The sequence below is a fragment of the Conger conger genome, chromosome 10 (genome assembly GCF_963514075.1).
Source record: "Conger conger chromosome 10, fConCon1.1, whole genome shotgun sequence".
Taxonomy (NCBI): domain Eukaryota; kingdom Metazoa; phylum Chordata; class Actinopteri; order Anguilliformes; family Congridae; genus Conger; species Conger conger.
Window position 1 is genome coordinate 30,729,815 of NC_083769.1, and position 18,788 is coordinate 30,748,602.

Genomic DNA, 18,788 nt, shown 5'->3' on the forward strand with positions numbered 1-18,788 from the left:
GAGGATTTAATTGAAATTTATTTTAAAAATGCCCACAATGTCCTACAGAGAGTAAAAAATGTATGAGTTCAAATTGTATTTATTTTTGCCTGAATTGACTGCATTGAAAAGGAAGTGACCTCAGCACTATAGTGCACTGGCAGTGCATGCTGGAGCCCCAGCCCCCCCACCCAGCATCCTCTGGCAGAACAGACTATAGCTCTGCTTACGACCCTCGTTCAATGGCATCCATAATTAAAGCTTCCTTTCCATGCTTGGACAGTGTTCGCCATGGATTTTACTCATTATGGACAACCTCATTAGGTCCTCTAAGCTGGCTGTAATTGATCCATATGTTCTTCTTGCAGTGGGGCTGTTATGGTGGGGTGGGGTTGCAGATAGTGGCCAGATTCAGAAATTGGGGTCCTAAATCCATCAGCTTGTCTGGTGCAAAGTCACTTTCAGGGAGGGAAATGGAATCCAGCTCAGGGTCTGTCACAAAGTCCTCCTCATAAGAGTAGATGCAGGGCTCATAATGGAACAGCTCCTGACTGCGTTCTTGGATTGAAAATATCCTCTGTAGAAAAACACAATAAGAACAAGAAGCTGATCATTCTTTGAATGTTTTGTTTTGTAATGAAATGCATTGTACATGAGTACCTGAGAGTAAAAAAAAATGTTTTATGAATAAATGATGATGGATAAACCAATGTTTTTATACCTGTCCAAGCAAAGAGTTCAGGGCTCCATGTTGCATGAAGATACTATCCCCTCTGGATACTGAGTATGACCTGTTGATGGTCGATCCCTGTGCAATATATAAAATATGCATTTATATAAATGTAATAAAAAATAGAGATATTAAAAAGAACATAAGCATATATGTACTTCACTTAGTCAGTGCACTACCGTACACTCAGGAAATAGTATTAGTAGTAGTTCATATTGCTAAAGAGAGGTATGGCTGTTCATTTCCGTTTACCTGATACTGGCTGCTTCTGCTCTGTGACTGCATTGGCAAGCTCTAAAAAACAAATAGCAAACTGTATCACACAGAATTCAACTAATATGTGTCCTTATTTTTCACCCAGAATTTAATTTGTGTACACACACTCAGTGAGCGCTTTATTAGGTAAACCTGTACACCAGTATATTTAATCAGCCAATCATGTGGCAGCTATTAAATGCATAAAAGCATGCAGACATCTTCATCAACTAAATCAAAACTAAGTCCATCACACACAGTGCTGTGAAAAAAGTATTTGCCTGGTTTCATTTATTATTGCTTATTCGGAACACTGATTGGTTTCAGATCTATAGACAAAATATAATGCATACTGTAAGACAAATGGGAATTGACTAAACACAAAACACATTTTTTGAATGACATTTGACATTTGACATTTTAAAAATTTAATAAAATAAACCCAAAGAACCCCTGTGAAAAAGTTAATGCCCCCTTAGACTTAGTATTTGGTTGCACCACCTTTTGTGACATTGCTTATACAATGCTGTGGAGGGATTTTAGCCCACTGCAGAATTGTTTTCATTCAGATAAATTAGTAGGTTTTCGAGCATGAACTGCTTGTTTCATGTCCTTCCACTGCATTTCTATTCAAGTAAAACTTTGTCTAGGCCACTCCAAAGCCATTTCAAAGGCTCTGAGACTCAACTGAACCACTACTGAACCGTAACCCTAACCCTAACCCTAAATGAAAACACTCTACAGTAAATTATCTTGCCCGCCTGCAAAGAACTCATCCAGGAAGGGTCCAGGAAGGGTAAAAATGGGATACACAGACGACTTGCCAATATTGAGTTGGGGAGGCAAATCAGTTTTCACAGGATGTGGGTGTTTGATAACATTTTTGATTAAATAAATTAAAAAGTAATAATAATAAAAAAAACAGAAAAAAAGATCTGAAACCATTCAATGTGACAAATATGCAATGACAGAGGAAATCAGAAAGGAGGCAAATACTTTTCATGGTACTGTACACTATGATATCTGGAAATAATTAATGGCAAATAGTTTAGGTGCATGCTCTTACCCTATACATAAAATTTCCACGTTGGAACGGCTGGGATGGCCGAGCACTTTGAGAAAAACTTGACATGCCAGGAAAACTTGATTGTAGCTGGTTCTGTGAAAATGTTGGTACATTATTCACAGGTAATTAAGACCTCCATTAAACATTTAACTTTTCTCACTCATTTACCTTTTTTTTCACAGAAAAGTAAGGCAAACAGGTGACAGTCTACTATAACAGAGTATCAACAGTGTTCTCCAACCTGCTGAGCCATCTGGACTTGCTCAGCTTCCATGCTCATAATATGATTCGCCTCCATTCTATCCTCATCTACTTGGAGTAATCCTGAAGGAACCTGCATAAGTGAATAACAAAATAAATTCAAGTGAAATGATCCACATATATTCAATCATGCCCACAGTGGTCCTTAGAAGTTATTTGACCCTCAAAATAATTATTCAGCTCAATACAGTACATACAAAGACATACAGTAGAACAAACGTGCATACAGTGTTAGTCCCCTAATTAATCCATTATCACATATTCACCTTACAGTCAGTCCCTGGTATCTCAATATTGGATGCAATCAGGTACTCTCCAGAGCCATGGTCAATGTAGATGGCAGATTTTTTCCTTCGACAGGACATTAAGAAGACCAAGAGCAAGAAACCTTAAGAATGACATGAATAAGGAAAAAAATAGAGATATTATGTCTTTCATAAAATAAAATCAGTTATAGCAACATTGTTATGATATATTATATCTTATGATATACACTCAGTGAGCACTATATACTATCTTCTGCTGCTGTAGCCTATCCACATAGAGGTTTGATGTGTTGTGTGTTCACAGATGCTCTTCTGCATACCACTGTTGTAATGTGTGCTTACTTGCGTCACTGTCTCCTTCCTGTAAGCTTTGAGTCTGTATGGCCCTTCTCCTCTGACCGCTCTCATTAACAACATGTTTCTGCCCACAAAACTGCTGCTCACTAATTGTTTTTTGTTTTTCATACAATTCTTTGCAAACCCTGGCGACTGTTGTGCGTGAAAAGCACTTAGGTCACATTTCTTCCCCATTCTGACGGCTGAACCTCTTGACCATGTCTGCATGCTTTTATGCATTTAGTTGCTGCCACATGATTGGCTAATTATATATTTGCATTAACAAGCTGGTGTACAGTGTAGTAATAAAGTGCTCACTGAGTGTATTAAGATTCAGGATTCCTTTATGCTTTTGACCACTAGATGGCATTAATAATATACAACAGTGGTTCCCAAACCTTGTTCTGGCGCCTGCCTGAGCTGTTTTTTCTTCCAACCACAATTGCAATCCCAATGTTAATTTTTCTTAATTCTATGCTTTTCGAGTTCAGAGGGATTTTTATTTAAGCCACATTTTTTCAGACATAGCTATGTATGCCACCAAGAATAAAACTCCCATGTTTGTATTGTGCTTATTGTACTATATTATAAACAAAAAACTTTTTTGGATCAAATGATAGTTTGAGCATAATCAATAGGCTTCTAATTAAGATGCTGAACACATGTGTTTCATTTATTTCAATTATTTCCTAAAATGTATTTTAGCTTGTTCGCCTTGTTATCATTTGTTTTAATTTGCTTTGTTTTCTGTCTGCCAGGTGATTCATTCATGTTGGCATGCATATAGCTACTGCTGACACAACCTGGCAAGGGTAACTAATCAAGTTTAAGCAATTTAAAGTTTAAAGCTTGTTAATGTTCTGGGATTGCAATTGTGCTTGGAATGAAAACCACCATACACGGGGGACCCCTAGATTGGGACTACTGATGTACAAGATGAGTGTCTGGAAATACACACACATACACACACACACACACACACACACACACACACACACACAAAACTTGGTCTTGTAAATGTTTTGTATGTTAGACTCATTTAATGGTATGAACACTGTGAATAACTGGGTTTTTTTTTTTAGCTTTTGGTGGGTAGATTTTGATTTATTTAAAAAACGTTGAATGCCTGTTTAGCTATACTGAGAGAGCCAGATTAGGATATTGGCTAGGATACCCTTGAGAATGCCTTAATCCTTCAAGGAAGGCGAATGGACATTTAACAAAGAAAGTCAGGATGCTGGTTGGCAGGTTAAAATAGGCCTGTGGGTCATGCGTGTGTGCAGTCTCTTATAAACTGAAGAGTGTTAGTGATTCCATCGAGGCTCGTACCCAATAACAACAGCAGAGCGGCGAACATTAGCCCGATGCCACTCTCACCCAGTTGGATGCGGGCGGAGCTACGCACGCGACAGTTGGGCTCCACAGAACATTCACACACAGTGACTGTCAGGTTCTGTATGGAGAACGCTCCCTGCGTGTCATAAATCTTCAGCATCAGCCTGTGTTCTCCAGCATAAACCATATCTTCTTTCACTAGGTTTACAGTGGTTCCTTTAGACAAAGAGAAATAGACCATTTCAAAACAATGCAGAATAACAATATAATGTAGCAGGAAAATATTTTTATAGGAAAATACCTTCATATACAAACTTGTTCTTGGCTAAATTTTCTAGGGATAACTTTTTACCATTCTCATATATAAATTTATTCTTGGCTAAATTTTCTTTCTTTCTTTCTATTTTCTAAATAATTTTTTACCATTCAGTGTTCCCACTCATCATTATCATTTGGTGATTTGATGACTTTGCAATGTTATTTAAGGACTCATGCAGTAATAATTATGCTTTTACGGCAGTTCAATTCATCTGAAAAAATATTTTTAGATATTAAAGTTATGAAACTATTGGAAGTTATGGAAAATACAGGGGAACACACATTTTGCGATTTTCAGATAAATTATTGAATTAATGAGCAATGAACAAATTCCCATCAGTGCACGATAAGAATGTAAAATTCTATTTTGGACATATTAAGGCAATTTTTCCATTGCTGTTCAAGGATGGTAGACTATTTGATTGCTCTCCATGATTTTGACTTGCTACATTATGAACATTCTCAAGGGATTTTCAGAGGTGATGGGAAACCACAGAAAGTCAAAGGTAATGGTTAAAGCTTATTCGTGGAATGTTGTTTGTCTAAGCTCCAGTCCACTGTAACACACCTCTAACCCCAAGCTCATTGTGACCATATGTGGGGCAACAAAGCCAATTTCCTTTACCATAATTTGGGTCCAGGCGCCAATGGTTCTTGACGTTCCCCAGCAGCTCAAAGCGGAAGGGTCCGCTGAACGGGGACTCATCCAGATCAGTGGCGGTGAGACTGGCCAGTGTGGCCCCCTCAGACAGGCACATGTCCATCATTTGGAGCTGCAAGAGGGGCAGGTTGTCATTCACGTCCTCCACGTGGATGGTGAGCGTTGCAGTCGCGGTCATCGTAGGCTCACCTGCCGTCCAGTTAGAAAAGAGCAGTCGTCTCAGTGCAGTGTAGTCTTTTCTGCTTCTGTTGCATTCACATGGGAATTCTAAACTGAAAATCCTATCCTAATGGAGGTCTGTATTATATTGTACAAATACAGCACTGTGCTTAAGTATTATATATATATATATATATATATATATTTAAATATATACAATTAAATCTAAATATATTATATACATATTTTAGATTTAAAATTATATGAATTTGAGACTTCCACGCATTCATTTTCCATAAAATCTTACCATAATTTTCTTGCATTTTGTTAAATAAAGTAATGTATTAAGTAATAGACTACTTTCAGATTAAAAAGTATCACAGTAAAAAATGTCACACTATTTACCTAGTGTAAGGGTAATTTTCTTAATTGATTATTAATTGACCATGTGTGCTAATATAGAGACAATAACGTGATTCAAAATAACCTTTTATTATAATCTTTATTACAAATTAGACCAGGTATGCTGAATTAAGTGCTTAGGAAATATGCTCTAAGAATCTTCCTCTGTCTCACTCTCTAACAGTCAGACAGCCTGTGAGATTAATGGCTCTGCTTCTCCTAGAAGGGGGTAGCGATTCTGGTCTTACAGCAAGGGCAAGGTTGGAATTTATCTGCAGACTAAATAATAATAATCCTAGGTTGTCAGCATCATGTCTTCCTTGTTTTTGTCTCTGCCCTTGTGGAAAAGTATGCATAAGAGTCTTACTATATTTGATTCAAATCAGAGAGCCAGTAAGCTCTCTCACTTTCTGTTATGTCTACAAGTAAATAAAAAAGTTAAACTCAAGTATATTGTTGTTTTGCTGTGGATCAGTTTCATTACATGATGTTCATCTAAAAAGGACAATTTCCCTAACACTAGTCACACTATTTGACTATTCAGGAAACTGCACTTGTAATAATAATATCCTATGCAAAATGAATAACATATTAGGTAATTTAACTTACCGTGAGAAATTGCAAACAAGGTAACAGTGTAAGTATTGTTCACCACATAGGGTGATTCTCTATCCAGTAACTTTGCTGTTGATATTTCACCAGTTTTAGAGTTCACAGTCACCCAATCATCTGGGTCATCTCCTTTTCTGTATCTATTTGAGAGAAGAGTGTGAAAACGCGTAAATTAGGTACAGCATAGGTTTAATTTCAGCATTTGGCAGGACACTCTGCTGGACCAGCTAGCATCACAACAAACATACTAGCTAGTCTAATTTATAATAAAATGCTGGGGGTCCCTGTCTCCCATCAAAGCTACATTATGTGTATGACTGCTGCTATATTAGCATATAAAGAATAAAGAATAAAGAATAAAAAATGTGTTTAAAAATGTAGAAATACCATGTGTGCTTTTCCTTGCTATAAACACAGTGCTGTTGGCTAGACCTGTTTGTTTAATTTTATGTGCTGGGTGACTAGCAAAGTCAGATGGGTTGTTGGACGTTTTACCAATAGCATTTCCCTTTAGCTGGCTACAAATGGTAGCTACTGTACGAATGGGATACTTGTAGGTGAAAGTACTTCAAACTAGTCACACTACCCGTTAAGATGTTAACACGTCACATTGAAAATACCCATTCATTTTTTCCTAAAATGAGATGTTTGATGAATTGGTGCAATGAATATGTTAATATTAGGTGATACCACCATAATAATGATATAAAATGCACATACATTCATATATCTCTATGGAATGTGAGATACACCATAGAAGCCATCAATATTCACAGTCTTACTCAAATGCGTTGTTGAATCTGCGGTCCGTGTCCACAGCAGTGAATTGTTCGAGTGGGTATCCAACTTTCACATCCTCCTGCACCATGACATTCTTCACATCATGTTTGAACACTGGGGGATCATTCATGTCCTCCACAATGATGGTGACGTCCTCCATAACAGGCTCAGGAAGCCGGCCAGTGCCAGTTGTTCTATCAGCAGTGATCACCTGCCAGAGCCCCGTCTGGGTCTTCCTCTTTACCTCACAGGAGAAGTATGGTTCTTCATTCTCCAGGCTGATGGAAAGGTTCCTCTCTGGCCCTTCCTCAAAGTCTAGGGGCTGAGGTCATATCAAGAATAGGCAATTATGACCAACATGCTCTGCACAGTGCATTGACATTGCTGCATGTGCAGACGCCCATAACACACATGTGCACCAAGAACAAGTAACTCCTCTAAACAGTTTTTTGTGAATCAGCAACATGTTTTACTGCTAGACAACAGCTCATCTTTTGATTGAGAAGAACTCTCTATAAGACACAGGGTGAGGGGTCTAGTTTATTCACGTGCCTTTTCTTCTATTGTATAGCAGACAACGTACACACATTTGCATAAAAAAAGTAGTTTGATGGCATAAAGGATCAAATGAAATACCATATGTGTAAAGCCCTTGAGGTGGATTCCACTATTTATCAAGAAGACATTAGGAATTTGGGGAATGAAGAAATACACCATTTAGTTACCTTTTGCACGGTTAAGATTCCCTCATTTGTCTTTGGGTCTGTTTCTATCATGAAGTGGTTTCCCTTGTCTCCATGTATTTTGTATTTTGCTCTCCAGGCTGGGGTATTTTTTGCATCTTTATCTTCTACTTGTAATCGGAGAACTTCCTTCCCAGATTCTCTCTCATGCACTCTACCTGTTCCCTGAAACACAAATCAACACAGCTACTGAATTGCCCCTGTAATACCATCACCTTCCTTTGGGGGAGAGCAATTACTACTGTAAAAAAGGGAATACTACACAGAGTCCCTAAGTATGTGTTTTTTTTTACCATTACTATTTGTTATTTTAATGACATTTTATTAGCTCCCTAAAAAATATAACCACAAAGATTTCTTCTGAAGCTATGCATGGCATGAGGAATGATGATAACAGCATTGTTCACACTCTACATTAAGGGAATATGAATGGACATTAACTAATGTAGTTGTTAACATGAATTAAAAAGTGCTGAAAGCTGATTGTTTTAACTAATAACTTTAATGCCAAATTTCCCTTCACTGTCGTCTCTACCCTAGACATACAATATTTGCAAATGCAAATTTAGTTAAACTAGTGGAGCACTGAGAAAAAACTACAGTATTCACAGATGCACTATAACTCAGGCTCTTTAGCACTCATGAATACTGTCTTTTTTAAGCCATTCTGTCCCCAGGTTAAGTCTGCCCTGCATCACACGATGTGTAGGGTAACCATATTATACCATGAGAAAGAACCAAAGACTACTAAGTTTATTTCACAGATCGTCCCTTATTACATTAAATACATGCAACTGTCTGCTGCATTTTACAGGTTAAGTTACTTACTTCCTGTGGCCTGAAATATGGCTTTCTAATGCAGTGCATATTTTCCCCTCAATATACAATCTATCAACTTTCATTTGTTGGCTTGGTAAGCTGTCCAACAAATATTCTCAGGGCAATGCCTTCAAGGCATAAAATCTATATTTTTCATATTGGATAGAAAATGTAACTTATATGAACAGAATGCAAGAATATATTCCCTGCCATAGAAAGGTCTACTTACTGTGCGACCGATGATGGTGGGAAGGTGGTTGTTTTTGTCTATGATGTCAACCATGACAGTGCAAGTGCTTGAAAGCCTTATCATATCACCATGGTCCTTGGCTTCCACCAGGATAGTGTATTTGGTTGCTTTCTGAATTGAAATCACAGATCCAGTCCATCACAATGAAGTTTCATTCCTCGGCATTCACCATAATTTAATGAATTATTGTTTGTTTTTTCTTATTTTTGTCAGGATTGTATTACTTTAATGTCACCTCAAACAAAATATGTTTTTTAGACATAGACAAATTACAAACTAAGATACAAAGGTTGAATGACCCCTTCCAGTCAATGCGATGTTTCACTGTACATTCCTATGCATTGTGTTTCAAAGTAATTGTTTGTATGAAATATAAACCATGTCACGCTCACTGCCTAACCATTTGTACACATTGGGAGCCAGGAATGTAAGGGGCTTTACATTAAATACCAATGTCTTCATAATTACAGAGTCAATATAAACTTCTCCTTTTAAAAAGTACATTTTATAAATGCCACTGATGTCATTTCCTGATGTACATTTTTACACATTTTAGGTATTTTATTTGGAGAATTGCTAAATTGCTGATAATTATAATACATCCTTCAATGAATGGTCACGATGATCATGTTGTTTGTCATGGAAGATTATATGAGATTCCTCACCTCATAGTCCACACATCCTTTGAACGATATTACTCCATTTTTTTTTATATAGAACTCCACATTAGGTGTTTGGGGGTTCACGGATACAATATTATAATCAAAGGTCGAATTTGGACTGTTTTTTGCATCATCATCTGTGGCAAAAACTACAAATACATTTTTTCCTGTTGGAAGAGATGAAGGAAAATAGTTTTTTGAAACATTAAAAACAAATTGTGTGTCTCAAGTATATGGCAGCATGCTGTTTTTTTCCCCTGCATGGATAAATATAGCATGCCTATTTATACAGGATTCAAAGATCAACTCTCTGATGAAAATTCCTACACAAATGCTAATGAAAGATATTGTGATAAGGAAGCTCAGCCCAAAGTAATATATACTCACTTAACTCTTTATTAGGATCTTTATTACCAATACTGGGGAGGGACTCCCTTTGCTCGCAAAACAATGTCAATTCTTTGTGGCATGGATTCCACAAGATGTTAAAAACATTCCTTTGAGATTTGCCATGTTGGCATGATTGCATCAAACAATTTCTGCAGATTTGTCAGCTGCACATTTATGCTCCGAATCTCCCGTTCTACCACATCCCAAAGGTGTTTGATTGGATTCAGATCCGAGGAATTGTCATGTTCATGAAACCAGTTTGAGATGACTTTTGCTTTGTGACATGGCGCATTATCATGCTGGAAGTAGCCATTAGAAGATGGGTACATTGTGACCATGAAAAGATGTACATGGTCAGCAACAATACACAAATAGGCCGTGTAGGGCCCAAAGTGTGCCAAAGAAAACATTCCCCACACCATTATACCACTGCCACCAGACTGGACTGTTGAGACAAGGCAGGTTGAGTCCCAGGATTCATGCTGTTGGTGCCAAATTCTGACCCTACCATCTGTATGCCTCAGCAGAAATCAAGATTCAACAGACCAGACTAAATTTTTCCAGTCTTGAATTGTCCAGTTTTGGTGAGCCTGTGCCCACTGTTGCCTCATGTTTCTGTTCTTGGCTGACAGAAGTCGAAACTGACGTGTTCTTCTGCTTCTCCCATCTGCCTCAAGGTTCAACGTGTTGTGCATTCTGAGAGTGGTTATTTGAGTTACTGTAGCCTTTCTGTCAGCTTGAACCAGTCTGGCTATTCTCATTTTACGTCTCTCATTAACAAGGTTTTTCCATCCGCAGAGCTGGCACTTATTGGATGTTTTTTATTTTTATTTATTTATTTTTATTTTATTTATTATTCCTAATAAAGTGCTCAGTGAGTGTATACTTCTTTGTTTTTTGGAAATAGCTAATGGCTGACTCTTTAAAAATAAGAAAAAACCTGACCATTATTACCTTGTAATGTAGACTCATCAAGAGAAGTTTCATACAGATCTTGTTGGAATACTGGAGCATGGTCATTTATATCAGTTATGGTTACTTCAACACCGAGCATAGTGTCTAGCGTCATTGTGGACATATTTTTGGCTTCAAAAACAAGCTGCAAAACATATAACCTTATATTAGCGAAGGTACAATGTATGCTTTACTGATTTAATAGGAGACAATATAAACATATTATACAGTATATATTCATTCATTGATTTTTATTTGAGTTCTCACTTAGCATAATAAATAGCATTGTGTTCTTAGATTTCTTAGCAGTTGTGTATAAAACAATTGACCTATTTATATACACAACCATATATATAGAATAAATAATTTGCTGAAAGAATTTTATAAGACTGTTTAGATTTTGCTTACCTTCAGTTTCTTATGCTGCTCATAGTCAACCTTTCCATGAACAGAAATGACTCCAGTATCTTTATCGATGGAAAGGATGCCCTTAGGTTCCTCATCCACCCCCTTTCCATGCAGTGAAAATCCAACTTTGTAATCCCGCTCAACCTGTACCTGCAATAGAGTTTGTAAAAATGAAAATCTGGTCAAGAAACAGATTGTCATATGTGTTTGTTTTATGTTTTATTTGTTTTATTAAGGTGTAGAATGTGTGTTTTGAGTTGACATACAGTACAATAGTCATATACACTCAACAAGCACTTTATTGGGTATTTATTTATTCAACTTATTTTTTTAAATAAGTCCGAAGCGTATAGACTTAATAGGTTTGACATGTTGTGTGTTCAGAGATGCTCTTCTGCATACCACTGATGTAATGTGTGGTTATTTGAGTTACTGTCACCTTCCTGTCAGCTTTGATCAGACTGGCTCTTCTCCACTGACCTCTCTCATTAAGGAATTTTTGCCTGCAGAACTGCTGCTCACTGGATGTTTTTTGTTTTTCACACCATTCTCTGCAAAGTCTAGAGACTGTTGTATGTGAAAATCCCAGGAGGTCAGCAGTTTCTGAGATATTCAAATCTGGCACCGACAATCATTCCACGGTCAGTCAAAGCAACTTGTATCACTTTTTTTTTTTTCCATTCTCAGATTTGGTCTGAAAAACAGGTGAACCTCTTGAGCATGGCTGCATGCTTTTATGCATGTAGTTCCTGCCACATGTCTGACTGATTAAATATTTGCATTAATAAGCTGGTGTACAGGTCTACCTAATGAAGTGCTGAGTGAGTGTATTTCAACATACTTTAAATTCTATAGTGAATGTTCTACAGCAGGAATCTCAAACTCGACTGCTGGAGGGCTGCTGTGTCCCTGTGATTAATTTATGTCTCTGATGGGCTAAAGATCCTTTACACATTGTTTTAGTCAGCAGCCTAAAATGGCTGCTGACTAAATAAGGACATCATAAAAATAGCAGAGACTATGGTCCTCCATGATGCAGTTTGAGACCCCTCTGCACGATCAAATTAACGAATATTTGCATAGCATTGGTTGTATACAGTACTTACATTCCCAAGCTTATATGGGAAAGGGCCAGGGTTTTCTTCCTCAATGAAGAATGAATCTATAATCCAGGCTCTCTTCTCACGGATACGTTCCTCTGCCGAAGTGATGCCAATAATTCCCTGCTGCTGGTAGAATTGGCAATGTACAAATTAACATTTAACTTTAATTTACATCATATTCATTTAGAAAACATCCTCACCCACAATTAAGAAAATCATGAGTCTAAAACCATAAAACATAACCTCATTTAGGACAAAGGGCGGGAGTGGTACACCCTCAGAGATAAAGTGACAGTGGAGGTACAGGTTTGTTCTTCAAGGATCAAATTTCCCAAATGTAACCTGAAAGTACAATAATTCTCTCGTTGGGTACATTTTCCAAGCAAAATATATAAATATATTAATTAATTATATATTGCTGCCTAGGGATACAATTTTATGGGTATAGGGTACTGCCACAGCGACAAGCATTTGTACCTTTTTCAGGGCTTTTGGTACCTTTATTCCTGAGAGTGTATGGGGATGGGGATGTGAATGGAGCCAATATATACTGAAGTGATGAGATTTCAGTCTGCATTGGTAGATACCCAATGGTTTTGCTGTCCTGAACACTGTATGGGGGGTCTGTACAGACAGGTGTCAGGATTGGGAGAAGTGGCCATACAGGGATTGCCAGTCGTTATCGCCGGCAGTTGATGTATGGTAGAGCTGTTCCATTCGCTGTCCTGTAGACTAATACCAATGTTTTAAACCTGATGTCACTTGCAGGTAGCTAGTTAAGTGAGACGAGGAGGTTATGACTTTAGACAAGTCATTTTACGTTATCATGAGTAATCTGTACTGATTTTGTAAGGAAGTCCATTGTCCTCCTCATATTTGAATAGAATTGGATATGTTCTTTATTTTAAAAGAAACTGTTCCCAGTTTGTTCTGCAGTTTGATTACATACTATGAAACAGTATTTAAACAACATACATAGAGAAAAACGTTCTTAATGTTTTTCCCCAATTTTCTACCCAACTTGGACAGCTATGGTATGTCACAATCCAAACTTTCACAGCCTTCTGTTCACACTATAATGAAGCCAAATACTTTTTCAAACTATTATAATGCTGATAAACCTGAGTCATTTACATACTTTTCATTATTGCCATGCAGTTCACCTTGCTAAAACAGGAAACCCCTCTCAAGTGAAAATGTTCCCCTTATTAATTTATTCTCATTTCTAGTCTCAGCGCCCCCCATGCAAACTATAGCACATCTAAGGCTAGAGCTAGTTTAAATGATAATATCTCCAGATTATGGCCTCAGGGGCTGTGCCATAGATCAGACGTTGTGAGTTGTCAATTGGATAACACCAGTCCTCTGAAATAATGAATTGGACATTTTTATCATTTTTCATGATTTGTAGTAAACATCTGCATAGATAATACAGTTTTTTAGTTACTATTAAAGAGACCATACAACTATAAAGAATGAAAAAACATATAAACAAGCTTATAAACATATACAACCCCATTTCTGACTATTTTGTAAATTTTCAATTCACTATGAGTTTCAAATCTCAGGAAAAATATATGCTTGAGAATAGGAATGAAAGAATAATAATGAAAATAAGTTGAATGAATATAATTTGCAAAAATGGTTTCTCACAATAATACATGTGAGATAATGTGTCGTTCCAGGTTCTAGTTGTATTTTACTTTTATGCAAATTAAACATTTAAATAAAATGATGGCATGAAAAAAGGCTTTGGCAGTACTGACAGTTGGAAAATCCATTTCCAACTGCTATATGACAGGGCTGTTACAGGTAAAAGTCTTTCTTAATGTCATAATTTTAATGAAATTATTTTAATTAAATTTGTTTCAAACATTCTTTGAATACTGTTTCAGACATTTCAGATATCAGAGACTGCTAAAACTACTGCCTTCATAATATTAACTACCAAATGTATGAAAATGTCTGCAATAAAAGCTTTAGGCCTTATGGCCTATTAAATTATTAATTTTAGTTCAGACCATACGTTCTTCATGGGATTTAAGTCTGGATACGGAGATGGCCATTGCAGGACATGGTTTTTATATTTATTTAACCATTTCTGTGTGGATTTAGACCTATGTTTGGAGTTGTTGTCCTTCCTAGTAGAGGAAACCAGATTTTCTACCAATATTTTCTGGTACTTTGTCGAATTAATTGTGTCATTGACCTTAAATGGTACCCCTGGACCACTGGCAGCAAAACATCTCCAAAACATCAATGAAAGTATGAAGTGCTTCTCCTAGTATACATTCCATTTTGCTGCAAACATGTCGATGCCCAACACTTTACTGGCCATAGCACTCCCTTGCAGTCATAATTCTAATGAGGTTTTGCAGACTCAAGATGCTTTGTTTTTGTTTATTGTGCCCAGAAAGAGCTGTCTTTATGCCACAATTCCAAAGAGATGGTGGTATGGAGGTGCCACATGTTTTTTTAGACTTATTGACCCAAAGACACAACTAATCTCTGCAATTCTTAAACTGCGGTCCTTGGGTTACTTATGGCTTCTCTCATCATGGTCTTTCCTGTCAGTAGAGATAATATGCATCCCCCTCCCAAGTTTGCAAACATTCCATATTTTTTACGCATTTGCATTATTGCAGTGCTATGTGGTATGTTTAACCGTCTTTGGATGTTTTTGTACCCATTACCTGACTTGTGATGGTCATCTGTGTGTTCTGAATTGACAGTTCTTAGGCTTTTCCCATGCTGATGGTTGACAAAGGGATTTTGCATGCTTGTCACCTCATTTTTATACTCTATTGAACAGGAAGTGATGGAATGACACAATATAGTTCCTTTAGACTGAGATCAACTAAATCAAAATGCTTACACAAATAAGTTCTTATTTTAAGGTAAGGTTTGTGTTAATTTGTTTATAATCATTTTGTCAAAGTTTATAAACATTTATAAAAGTATTTTTCAATATATATATGCTTTGGCAATATAAACTGTAATGGTCTGTAATTCTGTCATGCCAATAAAGCAACTTGAATTGAATGGAAAATGAATTAAATTGAAACTAATCTAAATTTTTACTTTGTTTGATTTTATTTACAATCATTGTTTTCAGCAAAAAAATTACAAAAAAACAAACACTGAAACACAAGATTGTATTGAAATAAAAGTATATTGTTTTTCTGTATGTTTGAACATAAAATATTATCCATGTTGATTATTATATTATATGTCTCTCTCCTACATTCTGGAGCCCACTGTAGGTAATGCAAACATTACACCCAGCCTTTGAAAGTTATGATCTAAAATCAAATCCTGTTTTTGTGTGCTGTGCCAATTCATGGAATCAGAATCCTATGTACTGCTCAACACAGTTGTGGCTTAGAAGCTTGTCTGTTGTTCTTTAAACAGCATTACATGTTATTTTATTTTGCTAGACTGTGGGGAACACACATTATGTTGTCAAACCATCAAAACAACCCAGGTGTGTGGCTACATGCTCTGAAATGAGTCAGCGCCACATGTTGAAAGTACCAGCAGTCTATGTATAACCATCAATATGCTTTGTAGTACTATATACTCTATGGTAATGGAACTGAAAATATAGTGTTAAGCTTGGCAGTCTGTGGCTACACATGAACATGATATGTAAGGATTTAAGACACACTGCATGCATCCTAATAAAATAGTTTCATCCAGAAACAACTGAGTAAGTGTAAATCTCAGAAAAGAATATCTTATTCCTTGGACAAAATTATCAACCTATCCAAGTACAATAAATATTGATTCATAATTTAATCTTTCCACTATTATGGTCAGAACTGTGTTGTTTTGAGGATCTGTGAAGTGATATTGACAACCTACAGAAAGCAGTCTGAATACCTATACTGATACACAATAAAACACTAAATGACATAACATAAAAGGTACACACAATGCAGGTGAAACTTTAAAAATGGACATATATATTTGTCATTGCTTAAATTGGGATATCTAAAAGCATTTTCTTTTTTCAAGGATAATTAGCCTGATAATTACCAGTCATCATAAATGTACCTACCAGAGTGACAAGAAGGAATATTGAGACAGACTTCATAGTGCAAACAGGTGGCATTTTTACAAAGGTAATCCAAGTCATCAGAGAGCAGTGAAGTGTGTAGTGAGCATGCTTACTCTGTAGTGGAGTGGCAGGGGGGTGACTATTTATGAGCAGGAAGGCAGTCCCGTGATGCAATCAGCTCAGGTGCAGGAGCTTTGACTGCTAGCAATGATGAGCATCAATTCACACACAAGGAGAGAAGTTTAAATTTGTACACAGCATACGATATTGTGCACTCTTATAAGTGTACAGACACTCCAAATGCTAAAAAGAAGGAATAAATAATAGAATAAATAGGTTTTTATTTATTAATTCTTAAAATCACTGATACCTACATACTTTTAATGCTTGCATGCTGGATCTTGATACTGTGGTAACAGGATATACCATTTGAAAGCGTTAAAACTAAACGTTCTATCTTTATAACCTATTTTAAGATGCCATTGCTTTACCGAGGACCTCGCCTTCTCTGCATTCTGGAAATCCATATAATACACGAAATGAGGTAATGTCAGTGTCGTTTTTACAGCAAGGGTCCAGCGCAACAACAGCATAATAATGCAATTCTAATAACGTGCTAACTCGGAGAAAGTCGTTAGAATGTCCGTTGTTTACTTAGAATGCCTCTGTAGGAATTATCATTGTCGTCCGTTTTGCCGTTGCATACTTTTACAAATGAACTTGTACATAGGAATGCGATTATCTACGTTTTGTATAGGTTCTCTCGAACAGGATGAGCCCACGTACCGTTAAAGGCATGATCCCCACGAGAGAAAAAAAAGAGAAAAATTTCAGCTGCGCCTAGAATCAGCTAGTGGTATGGCATTGCTGTAACAACTGAGAAGCATTTTAGCTAATGACAATACGTTTCCAACGTTTCTATAGTTTGTTAGGCTTACATAAAATACGTTTTACAACGAAAAAATATATATTTTGACATGACAAACTTGCAAAAACTGTAATGTGCAAAATGCTGCAATGTGCAACATGCATTTATGCCACTGTAGTAGAAACTGATCTCTGCTTCTTATGCATGGAGACAGAAACCTTTGGAAGTACACAAAGAACCCATAGAATGCACACATTGCATAGAGGCACACATGTTCTGGTGAGGCAAAAACCAATGCATGCACAAACACAGCTGTTTTGGTTTGGAAAAATATATGAAATATATATTAAATGTAGTTTGTTTGTTTAATGTTGTTTTGAGAAAGGAATACAAATCAGAGATTAATTGAGCAATATTATGTGTTAAGACAGAGAAAATCAACAAATATATGAAACCCCGTCAGGGGAACAATTATTCAAGGAATGGCGAACAACTACATAGAAGACAAAGGCAAGTGCAACAACACATGCCCTGTTTCCATGACACATACTGTGGGATTTATATGTTTTTACATTTCACGTATTGCATTCAATTGTAATTCATATTATTTTTGTTCTGGTGCAACACCTTCTACTCAAACAACTGTGCGACCAACACAAATGTAAAATTGGTATTTTCATAGTGAGGTAATATGGAAATTCAGGTGAGTACTCGCCTGATATTTGTTCTGGGAATTAGTCAAAGCAATGGTATGCTTGGCATAAAGGCCTTTTCATTTTTTTCCCAAAGTTGGAACAATGAGTTGATGTGGGAAAGCATTATTTCAAGGTATTAGAACAGTTGGCTCTTATTCTCAGTAGGTCAGCCAATTTTTCTATTTTATTGTATTTGCTGATTTGCTTTAAAACAAAATCAGTAAGTGATTTATGTTTTAATTTGTGTATAGCAATGGCCGTAATGATTACAGTTGACTAAGTTGCAAAGTCTTTTCTCACAAAAAGTCCCAGATGGATAAAGCTCCTTACTATAATACAGAGACCACTGAAGTCAACCAGGCCACCTGAAGAGAAAAGATCTCCTCATCATTAGACAGAACTGGAATATTTTTTATGATTTAATACAATGGTGAAAATAATTGCCCCCTGTTTGCATCGGTCTTAAGCAATGCAGTAATTGGACTACTATGACAATTTGATGTAATTATAATTCATTTTTCCTTAACCAGTTGAGAACTCCCCTGCAGTAAGCACAAGGTTTCAGATGGGGAATGCACAGGTTCATACTGAGTGGGGAATACCAGGGATTATCAGACGAGAGCAAGTAATTAGTCGTCTATATTACAGAGAAAGCCAATTGTTTTCCCTGGAAGAC

At 36.7% G+C, this 18,788-nt stretch overlaps 1 protein-coding gene across 2 annotated transcripts; it reads right to left on the minus strand.

The window, feature by feature from the left end:
- LOC133139264 (cadherin-like protein 26) lies at positions 1 to 16,648 on the minus strand. Of its 2 annotated transcripts, none has more exons than XM_061258686.1 (17): positions 16,550 to 16,648; positions 12,493 to 12,615; positions 11,387 to 11,536; positions 10,979 to 11,123; positions 9,638 to 9,801; positions 8,952 to 9,083; positions 7,886 to 8,068; positions 7,163 to 7,482; positions 6,378 to 6,520; positions 5,172 to 5,396; positions 4,223 to 4,444; positions 2,558 to 2,679; positions 2,272 to 2,364; positions 2,031 to 2,123; positions 962 to 1,003; positions 701 to 787; positions 1 to 556 (listed from the first exon to the last, which is right to left on the minus strand). In XM_061258686.1, exons 1-17 carry the CDS (start codon positions 16,625 to 16,627, stop codon positions 356 to 358), a joined length of 2,523 nt encoding a protein of 840 aa, XP_061114670.1. In that variant the 5' UTR covers positions 16,628 to 16,648; the 3' UTR covers positions 1 to 355. The 2 variants fall into 2 exon arrangements, with proteins under 2 accessions (XP_061114670.1, XP_061114672.1); XM_061258688.1 differs by having other exon boundaries at positions 12,493 to 12,612; positions 16,550 to 16,636.
- Positions 16,649 to 18,788: the final 2,140 nt, after the last annotated feature.